Source organism: Oncorhynchus tshawytscha, linkage group LG04 (assembly GCF_018296145.1).
Source record: "Oncorhynchus tshawytscha isolate Ot180627B linkage group LG04, Otsh_v2.0, whole genome shotgun sequence".
Classification (NCBI taxonomy): Eukaryota; Metazoa; Chordata; class Actinopteri; order Salmoniformes; family Salmonidae; genus Oncorhynchus; species Oncorhynchus tshawytscha.
Genome location: NC_056432.1, coordinates 61,545,621 through 61,569,148, shown reverse-complemented (window position 1 = coordinate 61,569,148; position 23,528 = coordinate 61,545,621). Strand labels below are relative to the sequence as shown.

The following is a 23,528-nucleotide window of genomic DNA, read 5'->3' as shown; positions in this document are numbered from 1 at the left end:
AACTCCGATGAGGAGGATATTCGGCCAGCGTCTTATTTTTATCCCAATGAAATATGACAATGAGTACAGCCCAGCTGTCTAGACAGAGAGAGATGAGGATAGGAGGACAGACAGGAGAGATGCCATGGCACTGATTGCAGCCTCCTCCCTTTGATATGATGGATATCTGCACACCACTTAGAATATCATTATCTATGACAGCGTTATCGCCCCCCCCCACAACCACCTCATTACTTCCGGCGCTGACAGAGATGGCCGCCTCGCTTCGCGTTCTTAGGAAACTATGCAGTATTTTATTTTTTTGACGTGTTATTTCTTACATTGGTACCCCAGGTCATCTTAGGTTTCATTACATACAGTCGGGAGGAACTACTGGATATAAGAGCAACGTCAACTCACCATCATTACGATCAGGAATATGACTCTCCCGAAGCGGATCCTGTGTTTTGCCTTCCACCCAGGACAATTGATCGGATCCCAGCCGGCGACCCTAAACAACGACGCCGTAAAAGGGGCAAACGAAGCGGTCTTCTGGTCAGGCTCCGGAGACGGGCTCATTGCGCACCACTCCCTAGCATACTACTCGCCAATGTCCAGTCTCTTGACAACAAGGTTGATGAAAGGGTAGCATTCCAGAGAGACATCAGAGACTGTAATGTTCTTTGCTTCACAGAAACATGGCTCACTCGAGAGACGCTAACGGAGTCGGTGCAGCCAGCTGGTTTCTTCTCACATCGCGCCGACAGAAACAACCATCTTTCTGGTAAGAAGAGGGGCGGGGGAGTATGCCTTATGATTAACGAGACGTGGTGTGATCATAACAACATACAGGAACTCAAGTCCTTCTGTTCACCTGACTTAGAATTCCTTACAATCAAATGTCGACCGCATTATCTACCAAGGGAATTCTCTTCGATTATAATCACAGCCGTATATATTCCCCCCCAAGCAGACACAGATGGCCCTGAACAAACTTTATTTGACTCTATGTAAACTGGAAACCACATATCCTGAGGCTGCATTCATTGTAGCTGGGGATTTTAACAAGGCTAATCTGAAAACAAGACTCCCTAAATCCTATCAGCATATCGATTGTGCTACCAGGGCTGGTAAAACCCTGGATCATTGTTATTCTAACTTCCGCGACGCATATAAGGCCCTCCCCCGCCCTCCTTTCGGAAAAGCTGACCACGACTCCATTTTGTTGCTTCCAGCCTACAGAAAGAAACTAAAACAAGAAGCTCCCGCACTCAGGTCTGTTCAATGCTGGTCCGACCAATCGGATTCCACATTTCAAGACTGCTTCGATCACGTGGATTGGGATATGTTCCGCATTGCGTCCAACAACAACATTGACGAATACGTTGATTCAGTGAGCGAGTTCATTAGAAAGTGCATCGGCGACAAAGTAGAGTCACCATTCAAAACCTGCAGGCTCTCCTTCACTGCAGCCAACGTGAGTAAAACATTTAAACGTGTGAACCCTCGCAAGAATGCAGGCCCAGACGGCATCCCCAGCCGCGTCCTCAGAGCATGCGCAGACCAGCTTGCTGGTGTGTTTATGGACATATTCAATCACTACTTATCCCAGTCTGCTGTTCCCACATGCTTCTAGAGGGCCACCATTGTTCCTGTTCCCAAGAAAGCTAAGGTAACTGAGCTAAACGACTACCGCCCCGTAGCACTCACTTCCGTCATCATGAAGTGCTTTGAGAGACTAGTCAAGGACCATATCACCTCCACACTACCTGACACCCTAGACCCACTCCAATTTGCTTAACGCCCAAATAGGTACACAATGACGACGCAATCGCAACCACACTGCACACTGTCCTAACCCATCTGGACAAGAGGAAAAACTATGTGAGAATGCTGTTCATCGACTACAGTTCATCGACTACAGCATTGAACACCATAGTACCCTCCAAACCCATCATCCAGCTCGAGACCCTGGGTCTCGACCCTGCCCTGTGCAACTGGGTACTGGACTTCCTGACGGGCTGCCCCCAGGTGGTGAGGGTAGGTAACAACATCTCCACCCCGCTGATCCTCAACACTGGGGCCCCACAAGGGTGCGTTCTGAGCCCTCTCCTGTACTCCCTGTTCACCCACGACTGCGTGGACATGCACGCCTCCAAGTCAATCATCAAGTTTGCGGACAACACTACAGTGGTAGGCTTGATTACCAACAACGACGAGATGGCCTACAGGGAGGAGGTGAGGGCCCTCGGAGTGTGATGTCAGGAAAATAATCTCACACTCAACGTCAACAAAAGAGATGATTGTGGACTTCAGGAAACAGCAGAGGGAGCACCCCCCTCTGCCCTCCAGGACACCTACACCACCCGATGTCACAGGAAGGCCATAAAGATTATCAAGGACAACAACCACCCGAGCCACTGCCTGTTCACCCCGCTATCATCCAGAAGGAGAGGTCAGTACAGGTGCATCAAAGCAGGGACCGAGAGACTGAAAAACAGCTTCTATCTCAAGGCCATCAGACTGTTAAACAGCCACCACTAACATTGAGTGGCTGCTGCCAACATACTGACCCAACTCCAGCCACTTTAATAATGGAAATTGATGTAAAAATGTATCACTAGCCACTTTAAACAATGCCACTTAATATAATGTTTACATACCCTACATTACTCATCTCATATGTATATTTATTTACTGTACTCTATATCATCTACTGCATCTTGACATCTTTATGTAATACATGTATCACTAGCCACTTTAAACTATGCCACTTTATGTTTATATACCCTACATTACTCATCTCATATGTATATACTGTACTCTATACCATCTACTGCATCTTGCCTATGCCTTTCTGTACCATCCCTCATTCATGTATCTTTATGTACATATTCTTTATCCCTTTACACTTGTGTGTATAAGGTAGTAGTTGTGGAGTTGTTAGGTTAGATTACTCATTGGTTATTACTGCATTGTCGGAACTAGAAGCACAAGCATTTCGCTACACTCACATTAACATCTCCTAACCATGTGTATGTGACAAATAAATTTGATTTGAACCACCACAACCACCGCCTGTTGTAAGCTGTAAAACACTGTAGTTTACTAAGCCCTCTTGGCTATTACGTCTTGGAATGGAATCTTTGGTCAATGTTTTTATTCTGTAAGCGTTTATTATTGGTTAGATAATGTTGTGTGGTTTAACAGATAGCTGTTTAAAACTTGTGATGCTGATTTGATAGGATGGGAAGTCCTTTGTGCCATGCAACAAAGAGTCAGAGTTGACTACGGGGCACCAATCAAGACTTGAGAATCTGCCCCAAAACACAAGTCATGTAAACACACAGGTACACGCACACACAGAAAATAAAGCACATGACATCTCCACAGCCAGGGGGTTCATTTAACCCTTAATGTCAGGGTGTGTGTGGGCCTGGATGTTAGAATATCATCTGTGATTAGAGGAGACTAGGGGCTGAGCTATTCTGTTGACTTTGACAGTGCTACTGGGTGCTGTCTTGCGGAGGCATTTATCTTCCTTTCAGTATGACAGGTGAGAACATAAAGCCTTCCTTCACTCAGCAGGTCAGAGGGCATCAGACGTCTCCAGGACCAACTATGACAGAGCAACGAGCAATGTAGCTGTGCTGGGGGAAGCAACGGAGTCAACAACATCAAAGACCTTGCAAGTTAAACAGGAAGTACGGTATTTTCTATGGCGCTGTGGATTGCTCTTCAGCTACAAATAGATATGAATAGTTCAGCTATGAATTCCAGCAATTTAAGAAGATATATTATTCGTAAAGCTCAAAATGTGATGTAGGGGGGGGTCATGTGACCCTTGAACGAGATGGTCGCATGAACTAAGAGCTCCGCACAAGTAGTTTCCAAATCGTACCTCCCCTTGAAGTTTAATCTCCTTTAGCTTTAGTCAAAAAGTCATGGCGGCTACACAAGGCGACATTACAGGTGACATTTTTTACCCAGACTCGAGCATTAGTGACGGAAAAACACTCCAAGAAGCAGCTAGCTTCAGAAAAAGCTAGTGCCATTAGCCAGGAGCAAGAGGACCCGCTCCCCCCCGAGGCCCAACCTCGCACTCTGTCGAAGACATCCTTTCTGATTTGAGATCCCAACGTACAGAACTCAACATTAAATTAGATGCCATTAACTCTCAGCTCAGTGTGATAGGGGGCAAGGTGACAATCCTGGAAAATGCTTTGCCTAACATCAACAACAAGAACCATAAACGCAGGGCGCCTGGACGAGGCAGAGGGGCGAATCCTATCCATGGAAAACTTATTGACAGATGCCTTGGAAACAATAGCATGTGCTAAAAAGAAAATCGAGCATCTGGAAGAGAAAACAGAGGACCTGGAAAACAGGGGGCAAAGGAATAATTGTGTTCTACTAAATCTGGGCGAAAGAGGGAAAAATGCCACTGATCCGCTACCTGCAAGACAAACTTACCGAGTGTCTCCACCTGTCCGCCAACAGGCCCATATAACTTGAGAGAGGTCTCCGAGCACTGAGGCCTCCACCAGCAGCCAGACAACCACCGTGCCCAATCACCCTACGTTTCCTGAGATTCACCGAGAAGGAACGAGTCCTACAGGCAGCGAAAATCAACACCATCAGAGTGGGAAACGCCAAACTCACTTTACACCAGGACCTGTCAGCTGGAATACGCCGAAAGCGCAGAGAGTGTGACGAGGTGAAGAAATACTCCATTGACCGAGGCATCTTTAGGCGATTCAAATACCCAAACGAGCTCAGGATTCTTCACCAAGGAGCCCTGCGACACTTCAAAACTCCCGAAGTGTCGTCATATGGAATGGACCAAGGTGCAGCGTGGTGAGCGTACATTTTTCTTTATTTGCAAATGTCGCCAACAAAACAATAATACACCGACGACATGAAGCTCCGTAAGGCTATACATGCACAAACGAAGACAACTACCCACAACTAAGGTGGCAAAACAGGCTGCCTAAGTATGATTCCCAATCAGCGACAACGATAGACAGCTGTCCCTGATTGAGAACCATACCCGGCCAAAACATAGAAACAGAAAACATAGAAATAAAGAAACTAGAATGCCCACCCTAGTCACACGAAGAGGCAATATGTAGGCTGGGCTATTGATTTTATTTTCTCCATCTTTTAATGTGGTCTGGACGGGGGCTATGTTGTCATTCACTCAATGCGGGGCGGAGAGGATGAGGCATTTCTTTGGTGGGGAGGGGGAAACTGTTCCCGTTTTTTTTCTTCTTTTTTTTTGGATCACAGAATTGAGACTGAGCGGGGGGGTAATAGATCCAACGGGATGTGTTGAGTTGTTTGGGAACTCGGGTGGGGTGTTCAGAGATTGCTATTTTATATACACCATTTATTTTTCTTTTATATGAACGCAGCTGTAACTATTATCCACCTTTACCCAGTGATGACTTGCACTAAACTTTGATTACTGTTCGATGACGATGACTACTACCTTAAATCTATTGACATGGAACTGCCATGGTCTCGGTCATGCAATAAAACAGAAAAAGATACTATGTGCTCTAAAAAAGGAAAAATCAGACATCGCGCTATTACAATAGACACATCCCTGTGATGCCGAGCTCCGCAGAGCTTGGGTGTGACAGGTGTATTTCTCATCTTTCAAATCAAACAGTAGAGGTACAGCCATACTTATCCATAAGAATGTTCCATTCTGTCACGTCCTGACCTTAGTTCCTTTTTTATGTCTCTATTTTAGTTTGGTCAGGGCGTGAGTTGGGGTGGGCATTCTATGTTTTGTGTTCTATGTTTTCTATTTCTATGTGTTTGGCCTGGTATGGTTCCCAATCAGAGGCAGCTGTTAGTCATTGTCTCTGATTGAGAACCATACTTAGGCAGCCTGTTTTCCCACTATGGTTTGGGGGTAGTTGTTTTCTGTGTCTGTATTTCACCATACAGAACTGTTTCGATTTTCATTGTTTCACTTTGGTTATATTATATATATCAGTTATATTGAATTAAAATGGACACTTACCACGCTGCGTTTTGGTCCGATCTATCATACTCCTCATCAGATGAAGAAGATCGTTACACATTCATAATTGACAAAAATATATCTGATCCGGAGGGGAGATTTATTTTGATTACTAGGTCACTGTATGGACAACCAATTACTATCTTAAACATATACGCCCCCAACACAGATACTCCTGCTTTCATGTAAAAAATGATAACCCTGTTCAATGAGCATTGTGTTTCCTTTGGCGTGGTGGCCGGAGATTTTAATTGTACCCTTAACCCAACCCTAGACAAATCATCTCCCTAGACAAATCATCTCAAGTCCCCACCACAAATCCTAGATCTGCAAAGAGGTTGAACTCTCTTACTAAAGAGATGGGACTGATAGATATCTGGAGAGAGACTAATAGCTCATCTATGGACTACACATACTACTCTAATGTCCATAACACCTACTCCCGTATAGATTACATTTGTATCCCAAAGAGTTTCATAAATTCAGCCACGTGTACAATCGGACCCATAGCACTTTCAGATCACGCCTTTGTCCACCTCCGCTTTGACCTCTGCAAAAACATCCCGAGGTCAAAGAGCTGGAACTTCAACACCTCCATGTTATCAAACGAAGCGTTCCATACATTGGTAACTACATGGATAGACAACTACACACAAGACAACAAAGTTTCTCCTGTTTCTCCGGCCACAATGTGGGACGCTGCTAAAGCCACACTAAGAGGTCATCTAATTGCATATGCTTCCTCTAAGAAAAAAGCAATGGAAGCACACAGGCTAGATCTTGAGAGGGAGCTGGAATGCTGTGAAAAAGTACATAAACAATCCCCAGACAGCACCTCCTGGAGTCAACTTAAAGCAGCCAAAGCCAAACTGAATTTGGACTATACTCGGGAGATTAAAAAAAAAAGTTTTCTTTACTAAACAGAAATACCATGAGTATAGCAATAGGCCGAGTAGATTGCTTGCTTACCAATTAAAAAAAGAGCAGTCAGAGCGTACAATCATGGCTATCCGAACAGCAGAGGACGAGGTCACATATGACCCCAAAAAATATAAATTGAACTTTTCATGATTTTTACTGCAAACTATATACCTCTAAGAGAAAACACTCGGAGGCAGAACTCCACTCCTTCCTAGAGGGAATATCGCTACCTAAACTATCAGACCACCGACCAAGAAGATCTCAACTCCCCCTTCACTCCTGAGGAGATCCTGGAGGCAATTACCTCCATGCCCCCTAATAAGTCCCCAGGCCCAGATGGATTCCCAGAGAGTTCTACAAAGCTTTTTGGCCCCAACTTAGCCCTACACCAGATCTGAATAGCCTTTTCAAGGAAAATTTTCTTCCACTCCTGGATCGAATCAAGAACGATCTCCAAACCTGGATCTCCCTCACAATTAGCTTAGTAGGAAGAATTAATGTCATCTGCATGAACATCCTCAATAGACTGAACTATTTATTTCAGATGCTCCCATGCTATCTCCCAGGATCAAGTTCATGTCCCAGGATCAACCTAGGATCAAGTTCTCCACTCTATCGAAACCTGAATCTAAGGATGGTCTTGCCCTTCCCTCCCTTCAATTGTACTACTAGTCTGCCCAAGTCCGCAACATGCTAACATGGATCACAAACAGACAAGAGTCAACGTGGATTCAGATAGAAGCCCAATCCTGTGGTTCATTGCCCCTAAACTGAATTATATTCATTAATAACTTTAGTGAAGTGGGCAACATGGCCAAAAACTTTGTGATTTACAGCACCCTACTAGCGTGGAGGGACTGTAAGAAATACCTGGACATTTCCTCCCAAATATGTTCTCACTCGCCAATAGTAGGCAACCCTGACTTGCCAAAAGCCCTGAGGGATGCCAACTTTAATATTTGGCATACTCTAGGAATCAGGACCTTTTCAGACCTATTTCATCAGAAAACCACGACGCTGAAATAATTTCAAGAGCTCTGCAGTGAATTCAATGTGCCAAGATCCCATTAAAAATATATATATCTTCAAATTAGACATGTAATTTCCTCATTTACCTCCAAGAGGAGGTTTAGAACTCAGTTGAATGAAGTTGAAACCCTTCTTGTCACAGCACAATCCATTAATGGCAAAATATCTTATATCTATAGACTCCTTTCTGAGAAAGGAAGCTCCTCCTTTACTCCTTTGAAAATAATCTGGGAAAAGGACCTTGGTCTGACTATCAGTGATGAGTTATGGGCGGAGGTTTGCGACAGGGTATACTGCTCCTCTACTAATGTAAAAATTAAAGAATCTAATTACACATTTTTGTATAAATTGTATTACACTCCTTTGAGACTCCATAGAATGAAAACAGACATTTCTCCTAACTGTAAAATATGTACCTCTGAAAGTGGAACCTATATGCATGCATTTTGGAGCTGTAGAGAGATTGCCTCTGGCATCACACTCTAGAGGAGATCTGCATGGGAGATCAAAAAGTTATATTTTGGTTTCATGACCATATGACATTCTTCCAATCTTCTTCTGGATCATCCAAATGGGCCAAAATACCAGCAACAGTGTGTGAAAACCTTGTGAAGACTTACAGAAAACGTTTGACCTCTGTCATTGCCAACAAAGGGTATATAACAAAGTATTGAGATAAACTTTTGTTATTGACCAAATACTTATTTTCCACCATAATTTGCAAATGACCAAAAATTTTCATTCATTAAAAATCCTACAATGTGATTTTCTGGATTTTTTTCTCTCATTTTGTCTGTCATAGTTGAAGTGTACCTATGATGAAAATTACAGACCTCTCTCATCTTTTTAAGTGGGAGAACTTGCACAATTGGTGGCTGACTAAATACTTTTTGCCCCACTGTATATATGTATATGTGTGTGTATATATATATGTATGATATGTATATATATATATATATATATATATATATATATATATATATATATATATATATATATATATATATATATATATATATATATATTTATATTATTATTTTTATTTTTATTTATTATTATTTTTATTATTTATTTTATTTATTTATTATTTAGTTATTATTATTTATTCATTTTTTAAAGTCTGTCACATCTGTGAATGTGGAATGTGTTTTGTTGGTTGATTGAAAAACAAGGGAAAAAAATATTTAATTTGAAATGTAGTCGCCATGGCGAAAAAGTAAAAAAGTCATTCAGGTGGTGAGATGTGGTCGACAAGTTATTTGGAGATGACAGATGACATTTCTGAGAGGTTACCACTGTAGTGTTTCAGCACCGAGGCAGAGCTGGCCTTTGGCAGATCCTGCTTACCCAGCGCCGATCAGCACACCTCGCGCACACACACACGCATACTGTATAGAATCTGCTTCTGTGATTGGCTAGCCCCTCATATCAGCCCCAGTTCCCAGTTAACAGGAAGACATAAAGACAAATGGGTTTGATGGTGATGAGATTCATTTACTAGCAATGCTGCCTCTTTGATGTATACTTGACAACCTGAGTGGTATGCTGCCTCAAACTGTCTGTCGATGTGGTTGAAAGGCCCCTTTTAAAATCCCCTGAGTATGCTGTGGTTTAGTGTTGTGGTCTGTTTGGCAATCAACCAGCTATTCAAACTCCCCCCATTGTTCATGCAAAGTAAAACGCTCAGGTGAACACACCCAGCAGGGATTTGAAGGCATTTTACAACAACTGTGAAAGAGAGCGCCTCAGTTGGTTTTGAGAGCTGAATAGAGTCGTGATCAAAATACATTATAGGGATGGACACAATCATTCTGTCTAAGTGGTACTGTAGAAGAAAGAAAGCCAGGGAACCTGTCCTGACAAACATTTCAATGTTACAAACAATGAAGGATGAGACTAAAAACAAACAAAAGATAACTATTGTAAAATATACTGTGTCAGTAAAATGTATATACTGTAGTATGTATAAGCTGGAAGTAGAAGCCTAAGTGTTGTTGTCCATTAGTTTACCCCAATTAGGGGAGGGGTGGTAGGGTTAAGGGAAAATAATAAAGGAAAATATATATATAATTAAAATAATATATTTACAAAAATAAGTATTGCGGATTGGAAATTATGTAGACAATTACATTGATAGAAGCCACAATTTCTCTGCAATATTAAAATAAAAATAAACAATACTCCACACTAGATGCTATCTAGAACCTAAAATGTTTATTCGGCTGTCCCCATAGGAGATGTTTATTCGGCTGTCCCCATAGGAGAACCCTTTGAAGAACCCTTTTGGGTTCCAGGCAGAACCCTATTAGGTTCCATGTAGAAACCTTTCCCAATAGGGTTCTACATGGAACCCCATGTTCTACTTAGAACCAAAAAGGGTTATCCTATGGGGCAGCCGAAGAATTCTTTTAGGTTCTAGATAGCACTTTTTTTTCAAATGTGCAGTTTAGACAAACACACAACTATTGTAGATGCTGGCGCTAGAAGGACAGAGGTTGGGCAGGGAGCCCCATCTGTTGGCTGGTATGTAAATTCCCTGTGGCGGTGCCTGGGTCTGTGTGTGCCCTGCTTTCTTGGTGGTGGAGGAGTGTCTGTCTCCTTACTGACTGACTGACTGACTGACTGACTGAATGCATCTCCTGCTGGGCTCTGCTGCTTCACTTTGCACCTCTTACTTCTGGGACAGTGCTCAAGGATACACCCAGGGAGGGACGGGAACATTTCTAATTATTACGGCAATTATAATCATCCCTGTATTTCAGCAGCAGCAGAGGCTCTCTCTCTCTTTCGCTCTCTCTAGACTCCCTTCGTCAGACTGGTAGATAGACTGCTTCTGCACAGAACAGTAATCAACGTTTCTCTCTTCATCATCTCACTGGTGGATGAGGTAAAGCAAAAAGCCTCTTCACCTTGCCTCACTAGTGGATCTAATCAGACATAGCTAGCTAGAGTAGCTTCCTCTAGCCCAACCCCAGGGGAACGGTAATACATTACGGATCTCAGTAAACAACGTTATCTCTCTCCGAGGAGCTATACTCTATAGAGGACAGTCGACTGTAGTAAAGATGGTCTGTGTTCATGTGTAGGTATTCTGTGTTTGGTAGATATACTATGGATTATAATAATCTTGCCTCTCTCACACGCACGTATGTACCTAAAACCCTCACAAACTTTTACAGATGCACAATTGAGAGCATCCTGTCGGGCTGTATCACCGCCTGTTACGGCAACTGTACTGTCCGCAACCGCAGGGCCTTCCAGAGGGTGGTGCGGTCTGCCCAACGCATCACCGTGGGTAAACTACCTGCCCTCCAGGACACCTACAGCACCCGATGTCACAGGAAGGCCAAAAAGATCATCAAGGACAACAACCACCTGAGCCACTGCCTGTTCACCCCGCTATCATCCTGAAGGCGAGGTCAGTACAGGTGCATCAAAGCTGGGACCGAGAGACTGAAAAACAGCTTCTATCTCAAGGCTATCAGACTGTTAAATAGTCATCACTAGCATATTAGAGGCTGCTGCCCTATACATAGACTTGAAATCACTGGCCACTTCAATAAATGGAACCCTAGTCACTTTAGTAATGTTTACATATTTTGCATTACTCATCTCATATGTATATACTGTATTCTATTCTATTCTACAGTATCTTAGTCTATACCACTCTGACATTGCTCGTCAATATACTTATATATTCTTAATTCCATTCCTTTATTTAGATTTGTGTGTATTGGGTATATGTTGTGAAATTGTTAGATATCACTGCACTGTCGGAGCTAGAAACACAAGCATTTCGCTACACCCGCAATAACATCTGCTAAACATGTGTATGTGACCAATACAATTTGATTTGATGTAAGAACACACCCTCCTACAGTACCCTACCTCCTCCCACTGGTGGATGTATCTGATGAGCCTGGACAGCCTGAGCAGTCTGAGCAGGCTGAGGATCTTGGTGAAGCGGACGATCCTCAGCGCCCGGGCCGTCTTGTAGAAGTCTGAGTCGATGCGTGTCTCCACGATGAGGAAGATGTAGTCCACAGGTATAGAGGAGATGAAGTCCACCACGAACCAGCTCCTCAGGTACTTGATCTTGATCTGTTGTGGGTCCAGGATGATCTCGGTGTTGTCCTCCTTGACGATGCCGGTGCGGAAGTTGAGCACCAGGTCCATGAGGAAGAAGGTGTCTGAGATCACGTTGAAGATGATCCAGGGGGGCGTGTGTTCGTCTTTGAAGAAGGTGATGCCCACCGGGATGACGATTAGGTTCCCCACCATCAGCAGCAGCATGGTCAGGTCCCAGTAGAACCTGGAACAGGAGGAACCACAGGGAGCTTAGAGCCTGGGAGAGAACATGAGGAACCACAGACAGCTTAAAACCTGGGAGAGAACAGGGGGAACCACATAGGGATGTTGATCGGGTCCCCCACTATCAGTAGCAGTATAGTCAACTCCAGCAGCACCTGGGAGAGACAGGAATTGGGGCTGGAGGATTTAGGAGAAAAGAAGATCAACAGCTACCTCTCCCTGAGAAGTACCGCTACCACTGATCACATTAAATGTACATACTGTAAGCTACAGCAGCTATCTAGGATGAGCGGTTAGTTTTAAACTATCACATAGACTGTACTATACTGAACTGCTTAATGCCGCCACTGACACTCAACATGTTCAATAATGAACGTGGTTTAGGATCGTGTACACTATGGCCATGTGTCTAGACCCGCCACTAAATCCTGTCTTCGAAGGCCTTTAGAAAAAAAATTATATAAAATATGTAATTAAACTAACTGTTAAATCCCCGATATGGCAAATATGAACCTGTGTGACTCATGGCTGTCACAAGTGTTCACATGTTATCTGACTGCGGCTCTCATGAAGGAGTAGTGGCCCACACATGCAGCCTGGCCTACATCTCCCAGTCTGTCTTGATGCGTAACCTATTTGTCTCCTGCTTGTGGTTGCTGGGTGCACATTTAAAAAGGACAACGAGGGTTAAATGTTGATTACAAAGTGTTGGGTGACGTTGTCCATCTTCCCAGTCGCACAGTTTGGTTATAAATTACAATCTCCACCCGCTTCGTAATTGAATCCAGATTGGTTGTGTTGTATAAAGGTTGATATACAGTATCCTTGGTGCTCTATAGATGGTACAGAGGAAGCGCGTCCTGGATTGTGAACTGGTTCTTGTGGGTAGGGCAGGATGATTTAACCACCCAAGTTTAACTGGCCCCATAAAAATCCATCTCAGAGCAAAACCAATTTAAAGCAGAGACCCAGAAGAAATGAAAAATATACTATTCACAATGTTGATGGTTGCTTTGCTGTGATGCCTCTCAGTGGAGATGAACATTCCAATTGCCTCTGAGATCACTGTGCTGCCTGTCTGTGGACACATTACTTTGAAATAAACATTAATTACAGGGATATTACACACACAGCTGTCTAAGACAGTTGAGCCGCATTGTGCCATGGATTATGGTTTACAAAAAACATAAACACACACACACGCGCGCGCGCATGCACACACACACATACAGTCTCCCACACACGCATGCACGCACACACTGACACACACTAAACCCCCTCTCGCTTACACTCTGCCACACGAAACAGTGACAGTAATTGGAATTCTTCAAAGTAAAAGGGTATCCACGGTTTCAGTTTCTTGTCAAGCAGAGTTATATTTAGAAAGACGTTTCCGCCACTGTTTGCTCATGTTAAGATTTAAAGCCCAAGAGGACAAGACACAACTTCAAAGGAAATAACATGTACACGGGTAATGACATTTGCTCTTCGATTTTCTTCCCATTCCCTCGTATTCCCCATGTCAGGAAGAAGTATATGAGTTGACATCATGAACACAAAACAGCTTGCTAACAGGCTGAAGGTGCACCAATAGCCCTTAATGCTGCTGCAATCACTATGTGCTAATATATCCATTTATTTTCATACCAACACCTGCTCATTGTCCTCGCCACTTTTCTGCCAGTTTCATGGTGACCTCAGAGGACTTGACTGTCGTGAAGAAACAAACAGAGACATCAGGAAGTAGAAAAGGCCCAGCTGGCAGACTGTCTTGTCTGTTTGGACAGAGAGATAAGCGAGGAGGCTGAGAAGAGACCGGGGGAGGCTGTGGAGGGGCAGGGAAGGAGGGCTCCTCCACATGCTTAAGGGTCTCAGAGAGAGGGATGGGGGTGGGTATGCAAGCTACTGTCAGGATCCCCTGAGAGGGCCTGGGGCCAAGAGAGGGGGCACACCTGTGTGAACTCCACCTGTTCCCTTGGATGATGAAATGGGGTATTTGTGGTCAACAGCCTTCCCAAGCCTCTGGTCATGAAATGGTGTGTGGACCTCCCACTACGACTCTGGAAAGCATGCAGTTTATTAAGCTACAGATGAAATAAGTTATGATGAACTTCACCGGATGGTGAAAGTGCACGGTGATGAGCTTGATGCTCCTTTCCAATAAATATTAAGGGTCCTATTCTGGTGACATGATGATCAATGCTTGGCTGCCATTTTGACAAATAAAAATAATCTGGCTCTTTGTCCATAATAATCTCATCATAAAGTAGCCTATACCTGCACTGTATCTGTGACCTGTGACCATCCCAAGACCAAAGTGGGCGCATTTGCTATATAACGTAATCATTTTTTGTGGAAAAACCATCGGTAGAGTTATTCCCATATATTTATATAATAACCATCATATCAAAGTAAACTTGAAGGCACGTGATGAAATGTTGTGTGGTTCTTCCACTACGACTCGGAAACCATGCAGTTTATTAGACTACAGATGAAATAAATTATGACGAACTTCACAGGTTGGTGAAAGTACACAATGATCTTGATGCTCCTTTCCAAGAAATATTGATGGTCTGATGATTCTGGTGACATGATGATCGATGCCTGGCTGCCACTTGACAACTAAATGATCTTGCTCTTGTCCATAATAATCTCATCATGTTGGCAAGGAACTGTTGACTGGAGTACAAGTGCCAAGACCAGAGCGGGCTTTACAACACATATTGTTTACAGACAGATTAATTCACTTAATCACAACTCCAGTGGGTCAGAAGTTTACTGTGCCTTTAAACAGCTAGGAACATTCCAGAAAAGGATTTCATGGCTTAGAAGCTTCTGATAGGCTAATTGACATCATTTGAGTAAATTGGAGGTGTACCTGTGGATGTATTTCAAGGCCTACCTTCACACTCAGTGCCTCTTTGTTTGACATCATGGGAAAATCTAAATAAATCAGCCAAGACTTCAGAAAAAATTTGTAGACCTCCACAAGTCTGGTTCATCCTTGGGAGAAATGTTCAAATGCCTGAAGGTACCACATTCATCTGTACAAACAATAGTACGCAAGTATAAACACCATGGGACCACGCAGCTGTCAAACCGCTCAGGAAGGCGACAGGTCTCCTAGAGATGAACGTGCTTTGGTGCGAAAAGTGCAAATCAATCCCAGAACAACAGCAAATGACCTTGTGAAGATGCTGGAGGAAACAGGTACAAAAGTATCTATATCCACAGTAAAATGAGTCCTATATCGACATAACCTGAAAGACCTCTCAGCAAGGAAGAAGCTACTGCTCCAAAACCGCCATAAAAAAAAGCCAGACTACGGTTTGCAACTGCGCATGGGGACAAAGATCGTACCTTTTGGAGAAATGTCCTCTGGTCTGATGAAACAAAAATAGAACTGTTTGCCATAATGACCATCGTTATGTTTGGAGGAAAAAGGGGGAGGCTAGCAAGCCAAAGAACACCATCCCAACCGTGAAGCACGGGGGTGACAGCATCATGTTGTGGGGGTGCTTTGCAGCAGGAGAGACTGGTGAACTTCACAAAATAAATGGCATCATGAGAAATTAGAATTATGTGGATATATTGAAGCAACAGCAAGGCATCAGTCAGGAAGTTAAAGCTTGGTCACAAATGGGTCTTCCAAATGGACAATGACCCTAAGCATGCTTTCAAAGTTGTGTCAAAATGGCTTAAGGACAACAAAGTCAAGGTATTGGAGTGGCCTTCACAAAGCCCTGACCTCATTCCTATAGAAAATATGTGGGCAGAACTGAAAAAGGGTGTGCGAGCAAGGAGCCCGACAAACCTGACTCAGTTACACCAAAATGGGCCGAAATTCACCCAACTTATTGTGGGAAGCTTGTGGAAGGCCACCCGAAACGTTTGACCCAAGTTCAACAATTTAAAGGCAATGTTACCCAATACTAATTGAGTGTATGTAAACTTCTGACCAACTGGGAATGTGATGAAAGAAATAAAACCTGAAATAAAATCACCCTCTACTATTATTCTGACATTTCACATTCTTAAAATAAAGTGCTGATCCTAACTGACCTAAAAGAGGGAATCTTTGCTTGGATTAAATGTCAGGAATTGTGAAAAATTAGTATTTGGCTAAGGTGTATGTAAACGTCCGACTTCAACTGTATATACAAAAGTATGCGAACACCCCTTGCAAATATTTCAGCCACACCATTGCTGGCAGGTGTATAAAATCGAGCACACCGCCATGCAATCTCCATAGACAAACATTGTCAGTAGAATGGCCTTACTGAAGAGCTCTGTGACTTTCAACGTGGCCCCGTGTCACGACTCCCACCGAAGGTGGATCCTCTCCCTTTTCGGGCGGCGCTCGGCGGTCGTCATCGCCGGTCTACTAGCTGCCACCGATCCCTTTTCTTTTTCATTTGGTTTTGTCTGTCTTGTTGTTCACCTGTGTCTAGTTTAGGTTAATTAATGGGGTATTTAATCTCACCCTACCCTCTAGGTTTTGTGCGGGATTGTTTGTGTAGCTGTCATTTAGTTTGGGTTGCGTTTGGTTTGTTCTGTTGAACAGGTGTTTTTTCTGGACTGCGTTCCTGTTGTTTAGTGGCTAATGTTGTGGTCTTGTGCCTGTTCTTGATGGACTTGTAATTAAACACCCCTCTTGCAAATTCGCTCTCTCCTGCGGCTGACTCCACACCCACCTCTCCTAGGGAGAACCTGACACACCGTCATAGGATGCCACCTTTCCAACAAGCCAGTTTGTCAAATGACTGCCCTGCCAGAGCTGCCCCGGTCACATGTAAGCACTGTTTTTGTGAAATGCAAATGCTAAGGAGCAACAACGACTCAGCTGCAAAGTGTTAGGCCACACAAACTCACAGAACAAGACCGCCGAGTGCTGAAGCGCGTAACGCATAAAAATCCTCTGTCCACGGTTGCAACACACACTACCGAGTACCAAACTGCCTCTGAAAGCAAAGTCAGCACAAGAACTGTTTGTCTGGGGCTTCATGAAATGGGTTTCCATGGCCGAACAGCCCCACACAAGCCTAAGATCACCATGTGCAAAGCCAAGCATCAGATGGAGTGGTGTAAAGCTCTGCGCCATTGGACTCTGGAGCAGTGGAAATGCGTTCTCTGAAGTGATGAATCACGCTTCACCATCTGGCAGTCTGCCCGAATGCATAGTGCCAACTGTAAAGTTTGGTGGAGGTGGAATAATGGTCTAGGGCTGTTTTTCATGGTTCTGGCTAGGCCCCTTACATCCAGTGAAGGGAAAATTTAACTTTGTGGCAACAGTTTGGGTAAGGCCCTTTCCTGTTTCAGCATGACAATGCCCCCATGCACAAAGCGAGGTCCATACAGAAATGTTATTTTTTCAAGATCAGTGTTGAAGAAATTGACTGGCCTGCACAGAGCCCTGACCTCAACCCCATCGAACACCTTTGGGATGAATTGGAATACCGACTGTAAGCCAGGCCTCATTGCCCAACATCAGTGCCCGACCTCACTAATGCTCTTGTGGTTGAATGGAAGCAAGTCCCCGCAACAATATTCCAACATCCAGTGGAAAGCCTTCCCAGAAGAATGGAGGCTGTTATGGCAGCAAAGGGGAGACCAACTCCATATTAATGCTTAGGATTTTGGAATGAGATGTTTGACGAGCAGGTATCCACATACTTTTGGTCATATGATGTATGTATTGGTATTTCTATTCAAGAATTAAGAACACACATTTGGTTCTGTGTAAATGTGTGAGTTGTGTCTCTCTGTGTGTGTGTGTGTGTGTGTGTGTGTGTGTGTGTGTGTGTGTGTGTGTGTGTGTTGTGTGTGTGTGTGTGTGTGTGTGTGTGTGTGTGTGTGTGCGTGCTATTACTCTTGTTCACGCTTGCTATTGCCTTCTAATGGAGGTCAGCCCACCTAAACATAGCAGGGATCCATTTACTGTGCTTCATTATGCATTGGGATCCTGACATAGAGGAACATTGTTCTATAAATATAGATAGACTGAGCAGTGAGCGCAGGGCAGGGCAGGGCAGGGCAGGGCAGCGAGCGCAGGGCAGGGCAGGGCAGGCAGGGCAGGGCAGGGCAGCGAGCGCAGGGCAGGGCAGCGAGCGCAGGGCAGGGCAGGGCAGGGCAGGGCAGGGCAGGGCAGGGCAGGGCAGGGCAGGGCAGGGCAGCGAGCGCAGGGCAGGGCAGGGCAGGGCAGGGCAGCAGGGCAGGGCAGGGCAGCGCAGGGCAGGGCAGGGCAGCGAGCGCAGGGCAGGGCAGGGCAGGGCAGCGAGCGCAGGGCAGGGCAGGGCAGCGAGCGCAGGGCAGGGCAGGGCAGCGAGCGCAGGGCAGGGCAGGGCGCAGGGCAGGGCAGGGCAGGGCAGGGCAGGGCAGGGCAGGGCAGGGCAGGGCAGCGAGCGCAGGCAGGGCAGGGCAGGGCAGGGCAGGGCAGGGCAGGGCAGCGAGCGCAGGGCAGGGCAGCGCAGGGCAGGGCAGGGCAGCGAGCGCAGGGCAGGGCAGGGCAGGGGCAGCGCAGGGCAGGGCAGGGCAGGGCAGCGAGCGCGCAGGGCAGGGCAGGGCAGCGAGCACAGGGCAGGGCAGGGCAGCGAGCGCAGGGCAGGGCAGCGAGCGCAGGGCAGCGAGCGCAGGGCAGGGCAGCGAGCGCAGGGCAGGGCAGCGCAGGGCAGGGCAGCGGCGCAGGGCAGGGCAGGAGCGCAGGGCAGGGCAGGGCAGCGCAGGGCAGGGCAGTGAGCGCAGGGCAGGGCAGCGCAGGGCAGGGTGGTGGACGAACATCGCAAAGGCACAAAATCCCTATCTCTATGTCTGTCTGAAAGCACTGACTTGTGGATTGATAGCTTTTCCCTGTATAAAACAAAAGGCAGTGTCCTTCATGGTGATATCAGTGCAGGCAGGGGTACGCTGCTGCGGTGTAGGGAGAGAAAGGGGGAGGAGAAGGATGATAGGGAGAGAGCCATAGAGAGAGGGAGGGAGCGATAGAGAGAGGGAGAGAGAGAGGAAATGACCCCAGTTGCATAGCTTACACCTGAGTTGTTATAGTGCTGGGGAGGGACTGCTCACTGTCATGACGACAGACTGTGACATTTCCATGCCTGCTCGTCTACAGAGACAGAGGTACGGTCCACACTACACCGTCTGCTCTCCTGGGAAGAGACCAAGGACTGCAGACCCATGTTTTTACCCTCAGAGTGCCTCCTGCTACAAGATAAACCTCTCTCCCACTCGCCACCCTGTCCTGGAGTTAGCTACCTGGGGCCACACTAGCCCAGCCTGGTGTCACCGTCACACTGGAGCTCTGACATCACCCACGGAGGACTAGAGCACTGCACATACTCACACACACTCCTATCACCCAATATGAACATGTTGAAAAGGCATAAAGCATCTACAGACAGTTTGTTTGTGTGTGTGTGTGTGTGTGTGTGTGTGTGTGTGTGTGTGTGTGTGTGTGTGTGTGTGTGTGTGTGTGTGTGTGTGTGTGTGTGCGTGTGTGTGTGTACGTGCGTTGCCCGCAGGGTGCCTTCTCTACCTGTTGGCAGACATGCTAGGAAAGTGATGGTATGGCATCCAGGTAGGTTGTCTGTCATGTCAGGTGCACTAGCCTTGAAGACAGTGACAGCAATGAGGAGCAGAGTGTGTGTGTGTTTGTGTGCTCCTCTACATTCGGCGTGGCGTCAGACTGAATGAGGACAGTAGAACAACAATCTGTGGTGTTCCTGTTCCTCCCTGCTCTTCCTTCCCAGAGAGCAGCAGCACAATCATTCCCACTGTAAATGTGACTTTGGCTGATTGAATGACTGATGTTGATCTATTTATGAATATGAAAAGCAGTTCCCCTCTTGAATAATTCATGTCCTTGTTTAGTGTTTTTTTGTCTCCCTTACCTAGTTCTTGTGAGTTGCTGTTTTGTGTGAGGATGAGGAATCCTCGTCAGAAGTGCTGATTCGTAATTTGCCTGAGGATGCTGCCCCATGTCACATTAGACACAAGCAGGACACACTGCCTGCATCAATTTGACCACCGGCCACTGGCTACTCTACCCCGTCTTAGGGGTGTCACTACTGGACTAAGGGGACAGTGAACAGTTGGCTTGACTGTGTGTGTGTGTGTGTGTGTGTGTGTGTGTGTGTGTGCGTGTGTGCGCGCAGTGGCGGGAATCCATTAACTCTTAGGCCTCTTCTGACAGGTGGATGATGAGTGAAAATGAAGCAGGAAAGTCTATTACAAGGACAACACAGCCATACATTTTCAAGACACACACACACACACACACACACACACACACACACACACATTGTGCAAGACAGTTCTCCGTTGGGCCAGTTGGCACACTATGAGACAATAACAGGAGGAAATTGAAGTGTCCAGGAGAGAATCGGGTTAAAAGGGTTAATCCTATGTTTGTTGACACCCCGCTCCGATGAACTGCAATGACGGCCCTGACTTTGCTAAGCACAGCCGGCGGTCACTGACACACGGGCTACACAGTCGAAGGTGGCTATTTTTAGGTGAGACTGAGCGTTTTATCAGTCCTGAGCACTGACACTGTCGTAAGAAGAATTCACCGGAGAGAAAGCACCAAATCTCCCCAACCTTGGGGTGAGGAAAAACAGATGATTTACTAAACATCAACATGAGAAAGGGGGAATCTAATGAACGGAACAACCCTTTCCTAATACTGCAAAATATATGAATAATACCAATAATAAGATTACAATAGCCAGGTGATGATGGACCACAGAAGGATGTTCATCCAGCTAAAAAAAAACTGTTCTGTAAGAGTCTCCCAGCTGCACCTAAACTCCAGAGCAGAGACAGGTTTGACCTCTGATGCTGAAGCTGGTAGAGATCCATAATGTCTAAGGCCTTGTCTATATTCAAGTCCAAGTTAATAGATCGTATATTCTGGGATTCGACAGCTAAGAAGAGTCTAATCCTTTTGCATATAGACTGAGAATGCATACTGGTAACTGTCAAGCGCATAATAACCTCCACTGTGACCAGTGACTGGAAAACACATGCAATGTATCGCTTATTCATGAAATATGAACCACTTCCAAAGACAAATACTAAATCAAATCAAATTGTAGTTGTCTCATGCGCCGAATACAACAGGTTGGCCTTACAGTGAAATGCTTCCTTACAAGCCATTACCAACAATGCAGTTTTAAGAAAATACCTTATTAAAAAAAGTAAGAGATAAGAAAAACAAATAATTAAAGAGCAACAATAGCGGGGCTTTATACAGGGAGTACCGGTACAGAGTCAATGTCAATGTGCTGGGACACCGGTGTTGAGGTAATTGAGGTAATATGTACATGTAGGGAAGATAATAACAGAGAGTAGCAGCAGCGTTCTGGGGGGAGGGGGGAGGGGAAATGCAAATAGTCTGGGTAGCAATTTGATTAGCTGTTCAGGAGTCTTATGGCTTGGGGGTAGAAGCTATTTAGGAGACTCTTGGACCTAGACTTGACGCTCCCGCACCGCTTGCCGTGCGGTAGCAGAGAGAACAGTCTATGACTAGAGTGGCTGGAGTCTGATAATTTTTAGGACCTTCCACTGACACCGCCTGGTATAGAGATCCTGGATGGCCGGAAGCTTGGCTATCGGTGATGTACTGGGCTGTACGCACTACACTCTGTAGTGCCTCGTGCCCTCTTCACGACTGTCTTGGTGTGTTTGGACCATTCTAGTTTGTTGTTGATGTGGACACCAAGGAAATTGGAGCTCTAAATCTGCGCCACTATAGCCATGTCTATGAGAATGGGAGCGTGCTCGGTCCTCCTTTTCCCGTAGTCCACAATCATCTCCTTTGTCTTGATAAGGTTGAGGGAGAGGTTGTTGTCCTTGCACACATGGTCAGATCTCTGACCTCCTCCCTATAAGCAGTCTCATCATTGTTGGGGATCAGGCTGTTGTGGCTTCAGCAAACTTAATGACTGTGTTGGAGTCGTGCCTGGCTGTGCAGTCTTGAGTGAACAGGGAGTACAGGAGGGGGCTGAGCACACACCCCTGAGGGGCCCCCGTGTTGAAGATCAGTGTGGCGGATATGTTGTTACCTACCCTTACCACTTGGGGGCGGCCCGTTGGGAAGTCCAGGATCCAGTTGCAGAGAGAAGTGTTTAGTCCCAGGATCCTCAGTTTAGTGATGAGCTTTGAGGGCATTATGGTGTTGAATGCTGAGCTGTAGTCAATTAATAGCATTCTCACATAGCTGTTCCTTTTGTCCAGGTGTGAAAGGGCAGTGTGGAGTGCAATAGAGATCACATCATCTGTGGATCTGTTGGTGCGGTATGCAAATGGAGTAGGTCTAGGGTTTCTGGGATAATGGTGTTGATGTGAGCCATGACCAGCAATTCAAAGCAGTTCATGGATATAGATGTGAGTGCTACGGGTCGGTAGTCATTTAGGCAGGTTACTTTAGTGTTCTTGGGCACAGGGACTATGGTGGTCTGCTTGAAACATGTTGGTATTACAGACTCAGACAGGGAGAGGTCGAAAATCAGTCCTGTAGTTTAGCATCGGCTTCATCTGATCACTTTTTTATAGACCGAGTCACTGGTGCTTCCTGCTTTCATTTATGCTTGTAAGCAGGAATCAGGAGGACAGAATTATGGTCAGATTTCAGATTTGCCAAATGGAGGGCGTGGGAGAGCTTTGTATGTGTCTCTGTGTGTGCAGTAAAGGTGGTCTAGAATTGTCTTTCTTCTGGTTGCACAGTTAACATGCTGATAGAAATGAGATGAAACTGATTTAAGTTACCCTGCAATAAAGTCCCCGGCCACTAGGAGCGCTGCCTCTGGATGAGTGTTTTCCTGTTTGCTAATAGCGGTATCCAGCTCATTGAGTGAGCTGTGCCAGCATCGGTCTGTGGTGGTGTGTAGACAGCTATGAAAAATACAGATGAAAACTCTCTCGGTAGATAGTGTGGTCTACAGCTTATCATGAGATACTCTGCCTCAGGCGAGCAAAACCTTGAGACTTCCTTAGATATCGTGCACCAGCTGTTGTTCACATATATGCATAGGCCTCCGCCCGTGTCTTACCAGAGGCTGCTGTTCTGTCCTGCCGATAGAGTGTATAACCTGCCAGCTGTATGTTCTTAATGTCCTCATTTAGCCAAGACTCTGTGAAATAAGATATTACAGTTTTTAATGTCACGTTGGTAAGATATACGTGATTTCAGCTCATCCCATTTCTTTTCCAGTGATTGATCATTAGCTAACAGGACGGAAGGCAAGGGCAGATTAGC

The 23,528-nt window shown here is 45.5% G+C and overlaps 1 protein-coding gene across 1 annotated transcript in view; it reads right to left on the bottom strand.

Moving 5' to 3' along the window:
- The window catches only part of LOC112264185 (potassium/sodium hyperpolarization-activated cyclic nucleotide-gated channel 4-like), a 72,567-nt gene extending 53,516 nt beyond the window's left edge, over positions 1–19,051 (bottom strand). The window contains exons 1-3 of the mRNA XM_042320184.1: positions 18,848–19,051; positions 12,368–12,429; positions 11,852–12,275 (exon numbers count right to left, since the gene is read on the bottom strand). Of these exons, the coding sequence (XP_042176118.1) occupies positions 11,852–12,275; positions 12,368–12,429; positions 18,848–19,051 (690 nt within the window). The remainder of the gene's footprint in view (positions 1–11,851; positions 12,276–12,367; positions 12,430–18,847) is intronic.
- Between the last annotated feature and the right edge of the window lie 4,477 nt (positions 19,052–23,528).